Source organism: Danio rerio, chromosome 16, assembly GCF_052040795.2.
Source record: "Danio rerio strain M-AB ecotype USA chromosome 16, GRCz13ab, whole genome shotgun sequence".
NCBI lineage: Eukaryota > Metazoa > Chordata > Actinopteri > Cypriniformes > Danionidae > Danio > Danio rerio.
This window is the reverse complement of record NC_141036.1, coordinates 51,642,978-51,661,359: the sequence shown is the minus strand read 5'-3', so window position 1 is coordinate 51,661,359 and position 18,382 is coordinate 51,642,978. Positions and strand designations below refer to the sequence as shown.

At 36.6% G+C, this 18,382-nt stretch overlaps 1 protein-coding gene and 1 long non-coding RNA gene across 3 annotated transcripts in view; one reads left to right on the top strand and one right to left on the bottom strand.

The window, feature by feature from the left end:
• LOC147833487 (uncharacterized) overlaps window positions 1–18,382 on the bottom strand; it is a 66,025-nt gene that overhangs the window by 14,882 nt on the left and 32,761 nt on the right. Inside the window, exons 6-7 of the long non-coding RNA XR_015512205.1 lie at window positions 5,502–6,228; window positions 4,041–4,220 (exon numbers count right to left, since the gene is read on the bottom strand). This is a non-coding gene — a long non-coding RNA (uncharacterized LOC147833487). The remainder of the gene's footprint in view (window positions 1–4,040; window positions 4,221–5,501; window positions 6,229–18,382) is intronic.
• Window positions 652–18,382, top strand: part of ntrk1 (neurotrophic tyrosine kinase, receptor, type 1) — a 60,068-nt gene continuing 42,337 nt past the window's right edge. For both annotated transcript variants that reach the window (NM_001446672.1, NM_001301356.2), the window contains 3 exon segments: window positions 652–939; window positions 12,224–12,298; window positions 12,601–12,672. In NM_001446672.1, coding sequence (NP_001433601.1) covers window positions 761–939; window positions 12,224–12,298; window positions 12,601–12,672 — 326 coding nt within the window. In that variant the 5' untranslated portion in view covers window positions 652–760.

Below are 18,382 nucleotides of genomic sequence, written 5' to 3'. Positions count from 1 at the left end.
GGTGTGGGCGGGACTGTGACTTGCGCTTGTTGTCTGCTGGACCAGTTGGCTGCCCGCACTCATCGGATTGTTTTCCATTTCCCCTGTTCCCATCCCCTTTGTCAATGTCGTGTCTTGCCGGTGTGCTTATGCTAAGAGAGGGCTGTGTTTCTCCCTTTTCTCACTTTGTCCTAATCAAGAGCAAGCTGAGGGGGTGTTTTTTTGCCTAGCTGTCCAGATGTATCTTTCTTCGTTTTTAAATGCTACCTCCTATGATCTGTCTCCCCTGAAAATTGTGATGTTTTGTGTATGGTCTGGGGGGTCCAATTTCGCTATACGAAAGTGTAGTGACAATAAAGGCTTGATTGATTGATTGATTGAGGTCAAAGTTTACAGCCAGCTCTAACAGGTGGATCCCATCCACATCCACCTGCAGCTCACAGATCAGGCCAACCCGTTCTCTTCTAAGAGTGTCACAGAGGTGTTTGGTGACCATTACTCTCTCCCTCTCTCTCATCTCACACTCTCACTCAACTAATGGACTGTTTTTGCCCCTCCCCTTCGTTTCTCCATCTCGGACTGGGAGGTAGTGAGAGGAGGAGAGGAGGCAACAGCCCACCGTTCCCCAGGGCCCTGCTACACGGCTCAATAGCTCAGCTCCTGGATGGGATCATAACCCTGAGTGCTGGCCAAGAGAAAAGCTGCGTCTTCTCACATCCAGAGTTGTTGCTTGCAGGGTGGAGTTCCACCCCAGGATAACAAACTCACTCCAAACCCCAGCATGGCTGACCATAGGGTGGCCCCGGTTGTGGGTTTTCTCCTTTTTTTGGTTGCACCGGTCTGGAGCGGATGCCCAAGCGCATGCCGCTGCTCCTTCGCTATGCTACAATGCCTGGAGTCAGATGGCATCACCAGCATCCCGGCGCTGGCAGCGCAGGAGAGTGAAAACGTCACTGAAATGTAAGTTGAGTTGGGAAGTAATTGGGTTAGTTCTATAGGTTTAAGAAGATAAAATGTGGAGATGTTTTGGTAAAGTTGCTGAATTTGGTTTTGATGAAGTATTCAGGTTAGTTCTGTAGGTTAAGGAGAAATAAAAACATTGAGATGATTGGGTAAAGTTGCTGAGTATTTTGTTTTGAGAAAGTTTTCAGGTTAGCTTTTGGTGAGATGTTTGGCTAAAGATGCTGAGTTTACTTTTGACTAAGTATTTGGGTAAGTTCTGCGAGCTGTAGGCTTAATGAATAAACGCTGAGATAATTGGGTAAAATTGCTGAGTTTTGTTTTGACCAAAGATTCAGGTTAATTCTGTAGGTTTAAGATGATAAAACTATGAGGTGCTTTGGTAAAGTTGCTTAGTTTGGTTTTGACCAAAAATCAAAGTAAGTTCTGTAGGTTTAAGAATGTTGAGATAATTGGGTAAAGTTGCTGAATTTGGTTTTGACCAAGCATTTGTGTTGGGAATCAACACAATTCTTGAGTTTTATGATGGTGATGATTGGGTGAAGTTGCAGAGTTTGGTGTTGATGAAGTATTCGGGTTAGTTCTGCGAGCTGTAGGCTTAATGAATAAATGCTCAGAGGATTGGGCAAAGTTGCAGAGTTTTGTTTTGACCAAGAGTCAAGGTTAGTTCTTAAGATTGTTGAGATAATTGGGTAAAGTTGCTGAGTTTGGTTTTGACCAAGTATTTGTGTTGGGAATCAAGACAATTCTTGAATTTTATGATGGTGATAATTGGGTGAAGTTGCTGAATTTGGTGTTGATGAAGCATTCAGGTTAATGTTGAACGTTTAATGAAATAAAACATTGAGATGATTATGTAAAGTTGCTGAGTTTGGTTTTGACCAAGTATTTGGGTTAGTTCTGCAAGCAGGAACACTCAAAAAAAGTTTTTTCCTACTTGTCCAAATTACTTATTTAAAATAAGCTGATTTTACACAATTGTCATGTTTTTTTTGGGGGGGGGGGGGGGGGGGCAACTTTATTGTTTTGTGTTCTATCCACTTAAATTTGTAAAACAATGAAGTTAACTTAATCAATTTGTGTTGAGACAATATAAAGGAACTGTGTGGAACCCAGCATTTTTACAGTGAATAAACGTTGAGATGATTGGGTAAAGTTGCTTAGTTTGGTTATGACCAAGGATCCCGGTTAGGTCTGTAAGTTTAAGAAGATAAAATGTTGAGATTATTGGGTAAAGTTGCTGGGTTTGGTGTTGATGAAGTATTCAGGTTAGTTCTGTAGGTTTAAGAAAATAAAACTTTCTGAGTTTGGATTTGACCAAGGATTCTGGTAAGTTTTGCAAGCTGTAGGCTTAAGGAATAAACGTTAAGGTGATTGGGTAAAGTTGCTGAGTTTGTCTTTGATGAAGTATTCAGGTTAGTTCTGTAAGTTAAAGACGATAAAACTTTGAGATGCTAAAGTAAAGTTGCTGAATTTGGTTTTGAATAAAAAATGATTTTTTCCAACTTGTTCAAACTACTTATTTAAAATTTAGTTTTTTGGTACAACTTAATTGTTTTGTGTTTAATCCACTTATATTTGTAAAAAAAAAATGAAGTTAACTTAATTTGTGTTGAAACAACACAAAGTAATTTTGTGAAACCCAGCATTTTTTTTAGAGTGAATAAAAGCTGAGATGGGAAAAAGATGGTGAGTTTGGTTTTGAGCAAGTATTCAGGTTAGTTCTGGAGGTTTAAGAAGATAACACGTTGAGATAATTGGCTGAAGTTGCTGAGTTTGGTTTTGACCAAGTATTCAGGTTAGCTTTAGGTAAGGTGATTGGGTAAAGTTGCTCAGACTTCCATCAAAGTTGGAAAAATGGTAAAGACGGATGAGTTCAATCCAAGATATTGGCCTTCATGATTTTTTTTTATGGAGAAATTAGTGCATTTAGCTAGTAAGTTTGTGCATGAATTTGTTTTTCCCTGGCAGACCAATCAAATTATCATCCAGCATTTATTGTAGTAAATACAGTACTTTAAATTCAGAAGTCAACATTTGAAGTGGTTCATCACCTTTCATCAAAGTTGTGTTAAAACTATTGAACAACGGCCATTCTTGTTTTTTTTTTTACAATCTTTTTATTAAGATGTAAAAAAAAAAGTGACAATTTAATACATCGCTATCATATTTACATCTTTGTTTTCAATTCAAAGGAAAAACACAGGCCCCATTCTTGTTTTACATCCATTTGGACGTCATTTTTATCCACTTTGAATGTTAACTACTGTACATTTAATTTAAAGGGATAGTTTAACCAAAAAAATAAAAATAAATGTAAGAAAAGAATGTCTTAGTTTACTCTCCCTACACTTGTTCCTGAAGAAAATCTGAAACCATTAGTAGCAATATTAGGAAGAAAAATAGAAGTCATTTTTTCCAGCTTTCTTCAAAATATCTTCTTTAGAGCTCAACAGAAGAAGGAAGCACATAAAGGTTTATAACCAATTTGAGGGTTTCATTTCTTGGGTGAACTATCCCTTTAATTTGTAAAACCTCAACACACAGAAGCAGAACTTCAAAAACAAAGAAATCCTTGGGAACTAATCAAGGACTGGAGGAAAATGGCCTGCTACATACAGTACTTTTGTGCTGCTGAGCTTCTCTTTAAGTGCCTTTAAGAGTGTTAGATATGTAATCTATTCTCGGAAACTGTGAGAAAACATCTTGTGTGTACAGTTAGACAAATAAAACTCAGAGGTGCAAGATTTGCAGAGAGTGTTGAGATCAGTTTAGTGCACTCCATTCAGAATGGTGTTTATATCACTCAAGTGTATAGAGAGACATAATAATCATACCTTTTACAATATCATGCATTCTATTTCTCATCCCTTCAGTGTAAACGACGATAGAAAAAGCCTGTCAGTTGGTTAAATATATCACTTTACCATAAGCCATGAAAAGGTAACTGTTACTGAGAAACATGATGATTCATTAAGTCAAACAAACATCCTTACACGCACCTGCTTCAAAACCATGCTGCAACTTCTGTTCTATAAATGTGTTTTACTGTATTTTAGTTCATGTTAATTGCAATTTGGTGCCACTGAGATGTGTGTTACCTTCATGGTGTATGTGGGTCACACTGTGCACTGCCCATATCTGTGTCATAGAGGCTGGAGAGAATGTTTTTGATCGAATGTACGTCATCAGGTGCTTTTTCATTTTCCCAACCTGCATCATTATGCTGAAATGATGAATTTTTTTAGATTAGGTTTTCAGGATCTGGATCACTTTGTGCACTGGAAGAGATGAAAAATAAAAATTAAATGAAGCTCAAATGAAATGGAATGCATTTTCACTGTATGAAATGCATGAAAAGAGCAGCTTTGACATTTATAATACTACCTCCTGTTGTTTCATTAGTAGAAAATATGTTAAGTGCCATCGAAATAGATAACGCTTTCAGAGTTGCACTCAAAAATGCAAATGGATTAAATTGAAACTAGATTCAATGCCAATGCACAAAAAAAAAAGCTGCTTTGACATGCTGATATAACTTCTGTTGATTTCTATGGGGGCGGAAATGTCACACGAGTTTAAAGTGACATTACAACTAATAGAAGACGACGAAATGTTTTCGACTGCAACCTGATTGACTCAATTTAAAATGCAAATGCCTTAAACTGAAACTCAATTCAATTTTGCTGAATGGAAAAGAGCAGCTTTGACATGTCGGTGTAACTGCAGCTGTTTACTATAAAGCAGAGATGCCCAAAAAGTTAGCCCATAAAAACCTTTGATTTGGCCCACCCTTTCATCTGAGAGTGGTTTAGAGATTGTCATTTCAAATTTAATGTAACCTTATATTTGTTTGTTTTATTGTTAGGCTAAAAAAAAGCCATCTGAAATTAAATGTTTTAATGTAAACAGTGTAAATTAATCAGATTTTGTTTCAAATATACATACGATAGATAGAGGACAAAGCAGAGACTTTAGTGAGCGAATCAAGACAATAGCAGATTCTCAAAACTCCACTGTGTTATAAATGTTTATGTTTTTATTGGAACAAGTTAGAATTAAAAAAAAGTTATCCTGCATTAGTTAATGTGATTCATAGTAATGTTTTCTATTTATTTTTTATCAATATTATGGAATGATTTAGGAAATTACCCATGGCAATTATAATGTTAAATAGTTTGGTATTTATCTTCGACCTATGGTTATCAATGGTATTTGGTTTTTAGCCCTGAACATGAAAAGGTTTGGGCATTCCTACTATAGAGGAAAAATGTGACATAGATTCAAGAAATACGAGAAAGTATAGACAAATGTTTGAGAGCAACACAACTAAAGCATAGTAGGCCTCTATCGGTCAGTGTTGACTATGGATTATGTATCCTAGCTCTTATCTTGAGGCATGACTGATTGTCTGAGACAGCATCGTTGGTGGCTGAAGAGACCAATACGGGAAAGGCATTCATTACCGCAGCAGTAGCATTGATAGGTGGCTCCCTGGCTGACGTTCTGCACCTTTTAGTGAACTCGCTTGTCCTCAGACGCACGCATCATGTTCTTCTCACCTGACTTGAGCTGTTTGGTCAGGGTGCACCTCCATTTCAGGCGGTCTGCAGTGAGGTCTTCCCAGGACTTGGTGTTTATGTCGAGGGCTTTCATGTCCCTCTTTATGACATCTTTCAATCTCAGAATTGGGCGTCCTGTGGTTCTCTTCCCAGATGAGAGTTCTCCGTAGAGGATATCCTTTGGGATTCTCCCATCCTTCATGCGGCGCACATGGTCAAGCCAGCGCAGGCGACATTGTCAGAGCATGGTATACATGCTGGGAAGGCCGACTCGAGTCAAGACTTTGACGTTGAGGACTTTGTCCTGCCAGGTAATGCCCAGAATGCGGCACAGACCTCTTAGGTGGAAGGTGTGCAGTCTCCTCTCCTATCTTGCATAAGTGGTCCATGTCTCACTCCCATACAGCAGAGTGCTGATGACGCAAGCGTTGTCCACTGCTATCTTTGTTGCAGTTGTCAGTCTATGGTTTGTCCACACTCGGGTTGTCAGACGGGCTAGAGTAGAGGCTGCCTTCCCGATCCTCCTGTCAAGCTCAGCATCCATGGAGAGGTTATTGGTGATGGTGGAGCCCAAGTACATGTACTGGTGGACGACATCAAGCTGGTAATCGTCTACTGTGATGGCTGGTGGAGTGGCAGTGTCCTGGCTCAAGACATAAGCCATTTTTCTCAGAAAACATATTTCTAAAGGTGCCGTTGACTTGAAGTTTTCCATGAATGTTGACAGCTACCAAAGAAATCCATATGGGCAAAGAAAACAAATCTAGTTAGTTTACAAATGAAGTTATGCATAATAAAATGAAATGACGCAGAGAAAAAGTATTGAACACATGAAGGAAGGGAGGTGTAAAAAGGCAGTGAAAGCCCAGACAGCAGCTGAATTCTCTCAGTTGTCTTTCAGCAACCCTCTACCCTTCCTTGGTGTAAATGAATATCAGATGCTTCAGTCCAACGTCTACGTTAGCAGGAGGATAAAAATGAAACCAGGGTGGACATTTCAGCAGGACAATGATCCAAAACACAGCCAATAGAACTCTCAAATGTTTTCAGCGAAAGAAAATCAAACTGTAGAATGGCCCAGCCAATTACCTGACTTGAATCCAATAGAGAATACAAATCTTTTAGCTGCCATCACCAAAAAAGCCTTTTATATAAAGTATTCAATACGTTTCAGTAGTTTCTCCTTCATTTTATTTGTTATAAAACAGAACTCATTTTCCAGATTTTATTTGTTTTGTTTTATTTTTGTGAGTGTATTATTTGGGTTTTTACCAAAATCTTGTTCGATTCCAAGTCAACAGCTAATAATAATAGAAGTATTATTCCCAGGAAAAAAACCCCAATATGTTCAATACTTATTTTCCCCGTTGTATGTATACAGTATGAGGCTGTATTCTATAGTATATGCCTACACTGCCATCTCACAATGCCTGACATCATCCCTGTATAAAGGTCTGCAGAGTTGCCATTGCAATTTGTTGTTTGTCTCAGTGCACCTGCTCAAGTCTAATTCTCTGAACTCCAGTAGACTCTCTACATTTACTACAAGCATTCAATCAATAAACGAGAACGCTCTTTCGCCATGTGTTTACACAGAACACTTTGTACCCGTAAAAAAACCGGCAGCATTTGGCTGTATTAGTGAGACGGGCACAGCACAGAGGACCAGAGCTTCTACCAGGGAGGAAAACAAGAGACCATTAACTTCATACCAGCGGCAGAAATACATCATTCATCATGCAGTAAATTCCATTCTGTGGATTGCTTGCGAATGCCCCCGCTGAAAACAATAGATGAAATATTGCCCACTCCACTCGATTCAATAAGCCAAAGCAGTTTGAGATGTCGTCCCCACCTGCTCTGTAATTGCATTATGGCTCTCTGGGTCAATCAGACGCTAATAAATATCTGTTTGTGCTTCTCGAACAGAATCAACAGATTCCAGTGAAGTCCAGTGGAAATGTCTTTAGTTATTGGCATATATTAATATACAGCAGCATTATTACTAGCATCACTGTATTGCCTCAATGTCGTGATCAAACTTTTCTTTTCTTTTTATTTGGAATTAAAGGGACAGAAAATGAAAATTTACGCACTATTTACTCATTCTGTTGAACCAAAAAGAAGATACTTTGATGTATGCTGAAAGCCGGTAACCACTGACTTCCATTACAGGAAAAAAACACATACTATGGAAGTCAATGGTTACCGGTTTTCAGCATACTTGAAAATATCTTCACAAGCTATATTATATAAAGCTGGATAAGTTGGCAGTTGATTCCGCTGTGGCGACCCCTGATAAATGAAGAGACTAAGCCGAAAGAAAATGAATGAAATTAATTAACGTGATAGTTAAAAAAAAAAACATTTACATACTAGTTACTCACTATAAACCTTCAAGAGTTTCCATATTGTTTAAAGAATGCGGAAAACCTGTAACCATTGACTTCCGTAGTAGAAAAAAAAATAATTCTATGGAAGTCAATGGTTACAGGTGTACAGCTTTCATCCAAATATATCTTAATTTGTGTTCAACAGAAGTCAAACATGTTTGTAACAAGTCAATGGTGAGTAAATGATGACTCAATGATTTTTCAGTTCTGGTGAACAATCCCTTTAATATATATCAAAAACATTTTTTAGCGCATGCTTAAATATGCACTGAAAATGAACCAATGTAATTTCACCAAGAAGGTTCACAAAAGTATTTATATTAGTTCTATAGTTCATATAGTCAAGTGATGTCCTCGATTGACACTGATCCTATAGCATTTATTTAAAAGTAAAATCTTTGAGAGCTACACATTCATGTATACAGCAATGAAAATAAGGCCCAATTCCAATTCTACTCCTTTGCCCCTCCCTTTACTCCTACCCCTCAATCTGAGCATTAACGTGAAGGGGTAGGAGTATCCCAACTCTCTTTAGCTTGAAGGCGTAGGGCTAAGGGGAAGGGCTAGATAGCTCTTGAAACTGAGATTTTTCAGGACCACACTCAAAACCAAGGGGTAAGAAAATTTTCCAAAATTAACCATCTACAACGGCAGCATGGCTGCACACGAAAGTAAGGAGATGCACAAATTAACGTTTTTTGTCATTATTATGAATTTTCAAGACGAGCAAGCACATGTTTTAATACATTCATAACCGCGTACGTGATTTACCATCATGGTTTTTAACAAAAACGCTAAAATAAAATCCACTAAATTTCGCTATCTATACCATCCTTTTCAGAAAACATTCTAAAGCTGCCGTTGACTTGATAACAACCAAAGAAATCCATATATGCAAACGAAACAAATCGAATTAGTTTACAAATTAAGTTATACATAATAAAATGAAATGACGAAGGAAAAAAGTCTTAAACACATGAAGAAAGGAAGGTATAGAAAGGCAGTGAAAGCCCAGACAGCAGCTGGAATCTCTCAGTAGTTCTTTAGAAACCCTCTGCCCTTCCTCAGTGGAAATTAATATTAGCTGCTTCAGTCCAACGTCTACATTAGCAGGATGATGAAGATGAAAAGTATTTATGATATTAGTTCTGTGGTTCATTTGGTCAAGTGATGTCCTCAATTGACTGATATTTTTAAGATGATTATGGACTAAAAATCAGTTTTTAATGTTCAGTATTTATATACTTTCAGCTATGTTTTTTCTACTGAACACAGCTATAGCCCTATACATTAATTCACATACAAAGACAAGCTCTATAGTTCGATTCCCTTTCAGCCGTTACGAAAAAAAAATAAAACATTTAAAGTTTCTCAAAAAGAATCTGAGTCCTCATTCCTGGTAGTATAAGTGCTGTTCAGTGAAACTGTTTATGTGGAATTGAAAAAGTAATCGATTTCAAAATACTTCACTGATGGTGCTTATGCCTTGCAAGGGCACAGCGATATTTAATTTACTCACAGAGTGGGAATCACACACACGCATGCACTTCAATGACACAACATTCAGGAGCCTTGGAGTGGATATGAAACAAGGTTTTTCCTCCCCTATATGTACTCAGGTGCACATAAAGGCATTGCCGGTTTAAGATTTTTGCAATGCAACCTCAAGAACAAATATTAACAAACATGGCAATGGAGCTATTCAAGTTTCAATACAAAGCTGAATCCTTTCCAGTCAATATAAAATGAAGTTTGAAAACTATTTTAATTACAAGATCAAACATATTTCCACTTCAAATGGACCATATGGAATAAATTGTGTATATTAATTGCTTTTTTTGTAATTGAACATATGTGAACAGCCCATAACAAAACTCCATGATATCCTATGCTGTCAATGAAAGCCTGTACAATAATGTGATGTACTTAGGGTTTTTAAAAAGGAAATTGTGCAAGTGAATTCAACATACAGATCCTTTGAATAGGATATCCTCATGAAAGGAAATCAAAAGCTTGCAAAAATGGCTGGAAGTGTAGATGAAGCAAGATGAATCTGTGTCATCACAGGAAAAATGGTTTCAGAAGCAACTGATTGCATTTTGATCATTAAAACTAAATCTGATAAAATAAATAGATCAAAATCATACAGAAAATAAGTGTCTTGATTCAAAACACAGAGAATAGTGCCAGCTAGGGACCAACTACCACTCAACAGATAATCAACCTTTTAAAAAAGGAAATATATATTGGTATTGATGGTTCGTTATAGTTGAAAAGGGTTCTTCATAGGGCTGCACAATACTGGGAAAATATGCAAAGTGATATTGGTGTTCAGTGTTGCCATAACAATATTTCTTATGATATAACTAACTTGTGAAATGCTATTTTATCAGCAAGTAAATGTGCTGTGTGTAAGTTTCTGACTCTTCTAAAGCTTAAAATATCATAATATGTTTGCAGATATTTAAGAAACATGCCAAGTGAACATTGCTGTTTATCTGAAAAACAATGCTGAAGTCGGATTTTCTGCTTTGAAAATGTGTGTTAAGTGCCGGAACAGCTATTTTATTTTAACCTGCCCACTGCTACTTTAGCCAATTATATTTCAGCACCCTGGGTTACCTTGCTGGAAAACAATTTATTTTATTCATTTATTCGTTGAGGAGGGCTCTCAAAACATGCGTCCATGGCTGAAATGCATCCTCCGGTGGACAGTAGCAGACTCCGAAATGAGACGCAGATTCAGAGTCCCACATTGGGTCACTGCCTAATTGGGACAATTAATTAGGATGTTTGCACCAGACGAAACATGACATAAATTTAAGTATAGCCATTTAGAAGCACAGAATATGCACTTACTCATGAAATGGTAAGGTTTATAATCTAATTAAAACATATTAAACCTCTTTAACATTATTAAATGTACATGCTGAATGACTATATGATATTTGTTTCACAGTTCTAAAGTTAAATTTCACACGGTTTATTTTATTTTCAAGATCTGAGGTGAAACTATCTGCTGTAGTATGGCAATAAATTTTAAGGTAAAAGAGCATTTAAACTCACATTATTAGCATTTAACACTAAATAAAGCACATAAGGTGTACCTGAGCTGATCATTGTTTATCCTGTTATTCACTTGTCATTTTTAAAATATAAATTTCAGGTGTTGGTTACGAAAACTCTTTTAAGTATGAAAAAAAATATTCCTTCTATTGTGTGCCGTTGCTTTTAGTCAGAGAACGATTCAAATAGGACTTTTGGCTCGATATTCAGGTACACTCGTGTCAATCTGGCAACCTGCTTTTGTTCGTGTTTTGATCCAGTGTTGCAATACCTAGTTCAACCACTGGGTGTCAAACTTACATACTGCACCTTTAAAAAAATCAAGACTAGACATTTTCCCGGGCTCCAGGTGCTCCGGTTTCCCCCACAGTCCAAAGACACACGCTATAGGTGAATTGAATGAACTAAATTGGCCATAGTGTATAAGTGTGTGTGTGAATGCCGGAATAGTTGGTGAAAGTCACGACAACAAATATTTTTATATTGCTTTAACTTATTTTAAGAAGTTAATTAGGTTTCAACTCATTTTTTAAGTTATACAAAATTCAACTTAATATTTTTTAGATGGTTGATGTAACGGCTGATTTATACTTCTGCGTCAAGCGCAAGAGTATGGTCTAGCCCAGCCTTCGCACGGTTGCATAGCCCTCACAGTGGCTGACGAAGATGCTGATGCGCAACTCTAAAAAAAATTTAACTACATGAGTTTTACCTGTTGTAGCATTCAGAAAAAACAAAACACCAGAAACTCGACAAAGACGAACATAAAAACCTACTGCCAGCTAGCGCTTCGGAAGTGTTATTGCAGAGCAACATAAACAGCATGCAGAAGTATAAATGCACGACTATGTGCAAGGCAGGCACCGTGGGTCACGGTCATTACTCGGCAAAGGACTTGAGATGACTAGAAAAGTTAATTTGATTCAACTAAAAAATTTAAGGCAGCAGTGATTTTACAGTGTGGAGAGGTCGGGATGAAGATAGAAAAGACCTTACCTGATTGGCCAGATTTGGATTAACAACTAACAATATATGCATGCATCAACCAAATGCTTGGAAAATAAAATGTATTTTGTTTACTGCACTTCTCTGCAATACGAATATCTCAAATAAAATTGTTGCTATAAGATCATTTTTCAATGTTTATCAATAAACTCATTTTAAGAACTGTTCACTGAAAAGTTCTCTGAGAAAACAAAAAATGATTGTTCTGAGGCATTGCTGATGAAAAACTCGTTTAATATCAACCTGTTTTTCTTTTAGCTACATAGAGAGTCAACCCAACCTGGAGAACATCACAGATGTAGACCTCGCCAACTACAGAGAACTGAAGAATCTGTAAGTATGACAGCCTACAAAAGATTTTCAAGTGGTTTAAGAGGTAAATGGTACTTACAAACATAGATATAGAATTAGATATACGTTTGGGGACAGGTGATTTTGAGTCAAGTTATATTCCTGTGATGCAAAGCTGAATTTTTAGCATCATTCCTACAGTCATTAGTGTCAAAGAATCCTTCAGAAATCATTCCTTATATACTGATATGCTGCTTTTAGAAGATTTCTGATTGTTATTGTGTTGCCTAATATTTTGGGTGGACACACAAAAGAAAGGTTAATGCTTTTCTTGTTTGTTTCAGGACGATCACAGATTGTGGGTTGGTGTACATCTCTGAAAATGCCTTTCAGCATAACTTCAAGCTGCAGTATGTGTGAGTGTTCTTTACATATAATACTGGCCTTCCCACAATACACTTGGGTCTCCAGGCTTGTACCTGTCAATCACTTCAAATCCTCTTCCATTCTGATGAGTGAAGCTGCATTATTGGTCTCCGGCGGTAAAAACCCAAGACACATTTAAAGTTATTCAACCAAAATATGAAAACACATTTCCATACCACATTTCCAGAAATCATTTGCTGTCCTCCTTCCCGCTAAATCAAGAGGAAATTGGAAGAAATTTGTTGCTCATTATAATCATGTGATCTTAGTCCTTGAGGACAATCTGAAAATGTTTTTGGGTGGGAAACTTCCTAAAATCAGCTTGGTTAATGAGTATTAATGATGTGGCATGAGATCCAGTAGCTTATTGTAACCATATTACAGAGGCTCTATCTGTCCATATATCTATTTATTTGATGATTCCTTTAGCCACCCATCCATCCAATTATCCATAGATCCATCACTTCTCCATCTGTCCATTCATCCATTCTTTTATGCTTATTTATTTATGCATCCATTAACCCATCCATCTTTTTCATCCATCCAGCCATCCATTCATCGATTTATTTATTGATCGCACCAAATCACATCAACATCCATCCATTTATCCATCTAATCATCCATTTCTTTCAATCCATGTCTAATCCTCTATTCATCCATACACTTGTCAGTTAATTTATCTGTCAATACATTCATCCATCCATCTCTCACTTCATTCATCTGACTATCCATCTGTCTGTCTCTTCATCCACCCATCCATTTATTCTTCTAGCCATTCATACATTTATCTAAAGATCAATCCATCACTTCTTCATCTGTCCATTCATTCATCCATCCATTCATGCATTTATTTATTGATTGATCACACTACCAGTCTCTTCAACATCCATCCATCTACTCATCCATCTTTCTTTCAAGTCTCAATATATCAGTCTAATCCTTAATTCACTTGTCAGTTAATTTATCTGTCAATACATCTGTCTATCCATCCATCCATCTCTCAGTTCATACATCTGTCTATCCATCTGTCTGTCTCTTCATCCACCCACCAATGTATTTTTTTAACCATTCATACATTAATCTAAAAATCAATCCATTACTTCTTCATCTGTCCATTCATTCATCCATCCATTCATGCATTTATCTGATCGCACCACCAATCTATTAAACATCCATCCATCCAACCATCCATCTTTCTTCTAATCTTCAATATATCGGTCTAATTCTCCATTCACTTGTTAGTTATTTTATCTGTCATTTCATTCATCCATCCATCCATCCATCCATCTATCTCTCAGTTCTGAAATCTCTCTGTCTCTTCATCCACCCACCCATCAATCGTCGATTCTTCTAGCCATCCATCCATTTATATAAAGATCCTCCATCTGTCCATTCAGCCATCCATTCATTCCTATTCATTCATCCATCAATTAACCCATCAATCTTTCTAATTATCCATCCATCCATTAATCCATCCATGCATTTATTTATTGATCGCACATCAATCTTTTTAACATACATCCATCTGTTTATCTATCTTATCATCCATCTTTCTTTTAATCCTCAATATATCGGTCTAATCCTCCATTCACTTGTCTATCCATCTGTCTGTCTCTTTATCCATTCATCCATTTATTCTTCTAGCCATTCATCCATTTATCTAAAGATCAATCCATCACTTCTTCATTTGTCCTTTCATTCATCTATCCATTCATGCATGCATTTATTTATTGATCACACCACCAATCTCTTCAACATCCATCCATCTAATCATTTTTCTTTCTTTCAATCCTCAATATATCGGTCTAATCCCCCATTCAGTTATTTTATCTGTCAATTCATCAATCCACCCATCTCTCAGTTCATTCATCTCTATCTCTTCATCCACCCACCCATCTATCATCAATTCTTCTAACCATCCATCCATTTATCTAAAGATCCTCCATTTGTTCATTCAGCCATCCATTCATTCCTCTTCATTCATCCATTCATTAACCCATAAATCTTTCTAATTATCCATCCATCCATGCATTTATTTATTGTTCGCACATCAATCTTTTTAACATCCATCCATCCATCCATCTGTTTATGCATCTAATCATCCATCCTTCTTTCAATCCTCAATATATCAGTCTAATCCTCCATTCACTTGTCAGTTAATTAATCCTTGTCCTTCTATCCATCTCAAATAACAAATATGAATTTTGTACAATAAAATGCCTAACCTACTAAAGACCTCATTACTACAATCATTCTTCTAATATTGCGAGAACAAGTACACACAACTATTTTTGATCACCCACTCTATAGCCAAAAGAGCTGACATCTATTCCCGCTCGGAGGGAAGATTTCTAATCACCGCCTTGACAAACACTAATAATATTAGCTGAAAGGTTGTTGACCCTTATCTCCACTATCTTGTAATCGTTATCTCTCAGTGTGTGCGACATGCCCACTGTTGTTGATGTGGGGGAAAAGCGGTCACATAGGAGAAAGGGGGGGAATGCGAGGGTTCTGGGGGAAACATGAGAGCATATCCAGCAGTCACCTTTTACTCGCCCACTTTGGCGTATTATTGACAACTGATGCATAATAAATACACTCCACTAAGGGTCCATTATCACGCAATCAATATTTCACAGAGGGCTGTGAGGAGGACCAGATGTGTCTTAGATCTGCAAGCACTAGGGATGTACAGTATTAAAAAATAATACGTATAAATGAATCTATCTTTTTATCCGCTTGACCAATTCAATCAGTGTAATTCTTAAATCAGCGGTCTTCCCTCCCTTCGACGCCAGTATGAAACGGCAGCTGCTATTCTCAGACGCTTTCTCCCTACGGTAGAATCGAGCTGTAATAGATAGGCCCCTATGGCCGACCCATCTGACATGAACTTTTGGGAGTAGGGAAAACAAATATTTGAACCCTTGCTGGCCCCCATTAGCCCTGCCACAGAGAATCTATATCTGCAAAGCCGTTATCATCCTGTCATCTCTCTTTTTATAGCATCCTAGAAAGGTCTCGCCAATTCATTTAGACAAGCTAACAAATATCTTTCAATCAGAAACCTTGAATCACAACATTTTCTGTGTAAAAGCATAAAACAAAAAAAACAAAAAATGCCTGTGCTCAACATTACAGCCTTTCAAATTTTCACTTTCACGATTCTTGTCAAAGGTGTTATGGCTTGTTTGTGAGAGAGAAAATTCACTACTCTAATTAAGCATTGAGTCTAGTGTCAGCCAATAAAGAGAGATGGGTGCCAGTTTTATTTAGAAATGCAGTGCTGCTATGAAATATTCCGTTGCACTGAATCTGTCAATATAGTGGCACTTGTTATTTCTGTATACTGTGAGGCCAGACGTTAGAATAAATTCTAAAGCTTTAATCATGAAACAATGGGCTCTATTTTAACCATCTAGATGCAAAATCATTAATGGCATTTCTGAATTCACTGGTCTAAGACAGTTGTACTTATTCTCTTAATGAGTTATGGGTGTGTTTTGAGTATAACGTGCATTAAACCAAACATAGTCTCATTTCACATTCCCTTTAAGAGTTCGTTGTGTTTTTTGCTATTTGCTATCTACTTACTTTGTAAGTGGAAAAACGGAACGCTTCACTAGCGAGAAATCGGTTAAACAGGCCATCTGGGTAAGGATAAAGAACTGGCCTCCTCCATTCAGCCACTTTACTTTCACTTTACTTTTAATCTTTACTCCTTTACTTTAGTGGAGTAAGGAAATTGTGTAGTACGCACTCCACTGAAGACATTCATTAGTCTACATATTTAATTTCATTTCTTAAGTGCAAAGATTTGTTTCAAAACTATTGCTAAATTCAATTCTAATTTCCAGCAAACAAATAAATGAACAAAAATAGTGAAGTGTGGTCAAAAAATAGAGTTATATTCAAACACACATACTATTCTTATGCCCCATAAGGCAATGCATACGTCTCCAAAACCCGAAAGGTGGACAAGTCTAAGCTTGTTTTTATTAAAACAAAAATAAATATGCATATTTTAAATAATACTGCTGATAATAATAACGTTATAAAAATGCTAATTGTCATGAATAAACTGAAAAAGCCCCCCAAGGTGAGGTATGGAGGTAGTTTTTATATTTAGGTATAAAATAATATTTTTGTAACATTTTAATCCTTATATTTTTCATATGTAAAGATATTTGTGAATTGCTGTATATCCTGTGTGTATTAAGCAATGTGTAAGCATTTGGACCTGCATAGGTGCATAACTAAAGTTTTATTTTTGTATTTTCTGTTTTATTTGTACATTTCTCTGTTTTATTTGTACACAGATTTTCTATTTGAGTTTTTATTACTTCAGTACTCAATCTTTTTAATCCACTTTGTTTTTCTTTTAGTTTTTTTAATACTTTAAAAAAAAAAGTTTCATCCCATAATAATGTTTATTTGAAGCATTATTTAAATAAACAAATAGGCTTTTAATAGTTTTAATAAAAAACAAACAAACATTACTTTGAGCTAGGGGTGTCAGATATTCATAAATAACCCCTTGAACTGTATATTTGAAAAAAAAAAAAAAAAAAACTTTAATAATGTTAAGTGTGTTTTTGACAAGCTTTTAACATGTATAAATATATATGGCACTAAAAATGCCAGTAGATGTTGGCAAGTTTTAGTCCTAATAAGCGATTCATTTATTCATTCACAGAATTCTAATTAAAAACTAAATCACTGAATCATCAGTTGACTCATTTCATTCATAACATATTTATTCAGGAATGAAACACCACAGTGTTGCTCTGACATGCGAAATGTTCTGCTCCTGCTTTGTTTGGAATGGTTTTCATTTTCTAATACTGTGTCTATAATCTAACATATGAACTAAATTCTTATCTACTGAACTGCTGTATGAAATCAGTTGAAAGCTAATACATTTGCAATGCCAACAATATTTACTACAACGGCACTCTTGCTTGTGTGATATTACTTAAACTATATAATATCTTATTAAAAAGATGAAACAAGGCTCTTTTTGACTCTTTATCTTAAATTATAGGCTTATTCTAACCAGACGTGGCTTGCGCAAATGAATAAATCTCGATATTCACGCATAATTAGGCATGTGCATATTTTGAGTTTACTTGCTTCATTCACATGTGAAATTCACTCCACAATAGATGCAAACTTGGGGAGGTGCTTCTGTCTGCCTGTAGAGTCGAGTTTCATTGCTAAATGCCAGTAGCTAAAGAGACAGTAGCTGTGCTTTTATGTGCTTTAGGAAGGCTGATAAATGGAATAGATTCATTTGGCTATGTGTCTGAGTCTATTAAATTCTTTCAGACGTGCGTTCATCAACTCCAATCCCAATTTGAACAGCGGTTGTCCCATGTCGGCAGGAGGATTTCCCCCTGGGACACTAACAAAAGGCGATACATCATAATAACGCCCCTATAAGAGCTAACTCCTGATTGATGAATACGGCACAAATGGCCAACATAGCTCAGATTTTCCAACACAAGTGTTAAGAGCGTCAAACGCATCATTTTCTAGCTTCATTCATGTGAATAGCATGACAGGATGTCTATTTGTGTCCTGGTGTGAATGCACCATAACAGGCTTGACGCAGTAATTGTTTTTGTTTAAATAACAATCAAAAATGTCAGCTCACATTAGGGTTGGGTCGATAGACCATCGTGCTTTGAGCACAAA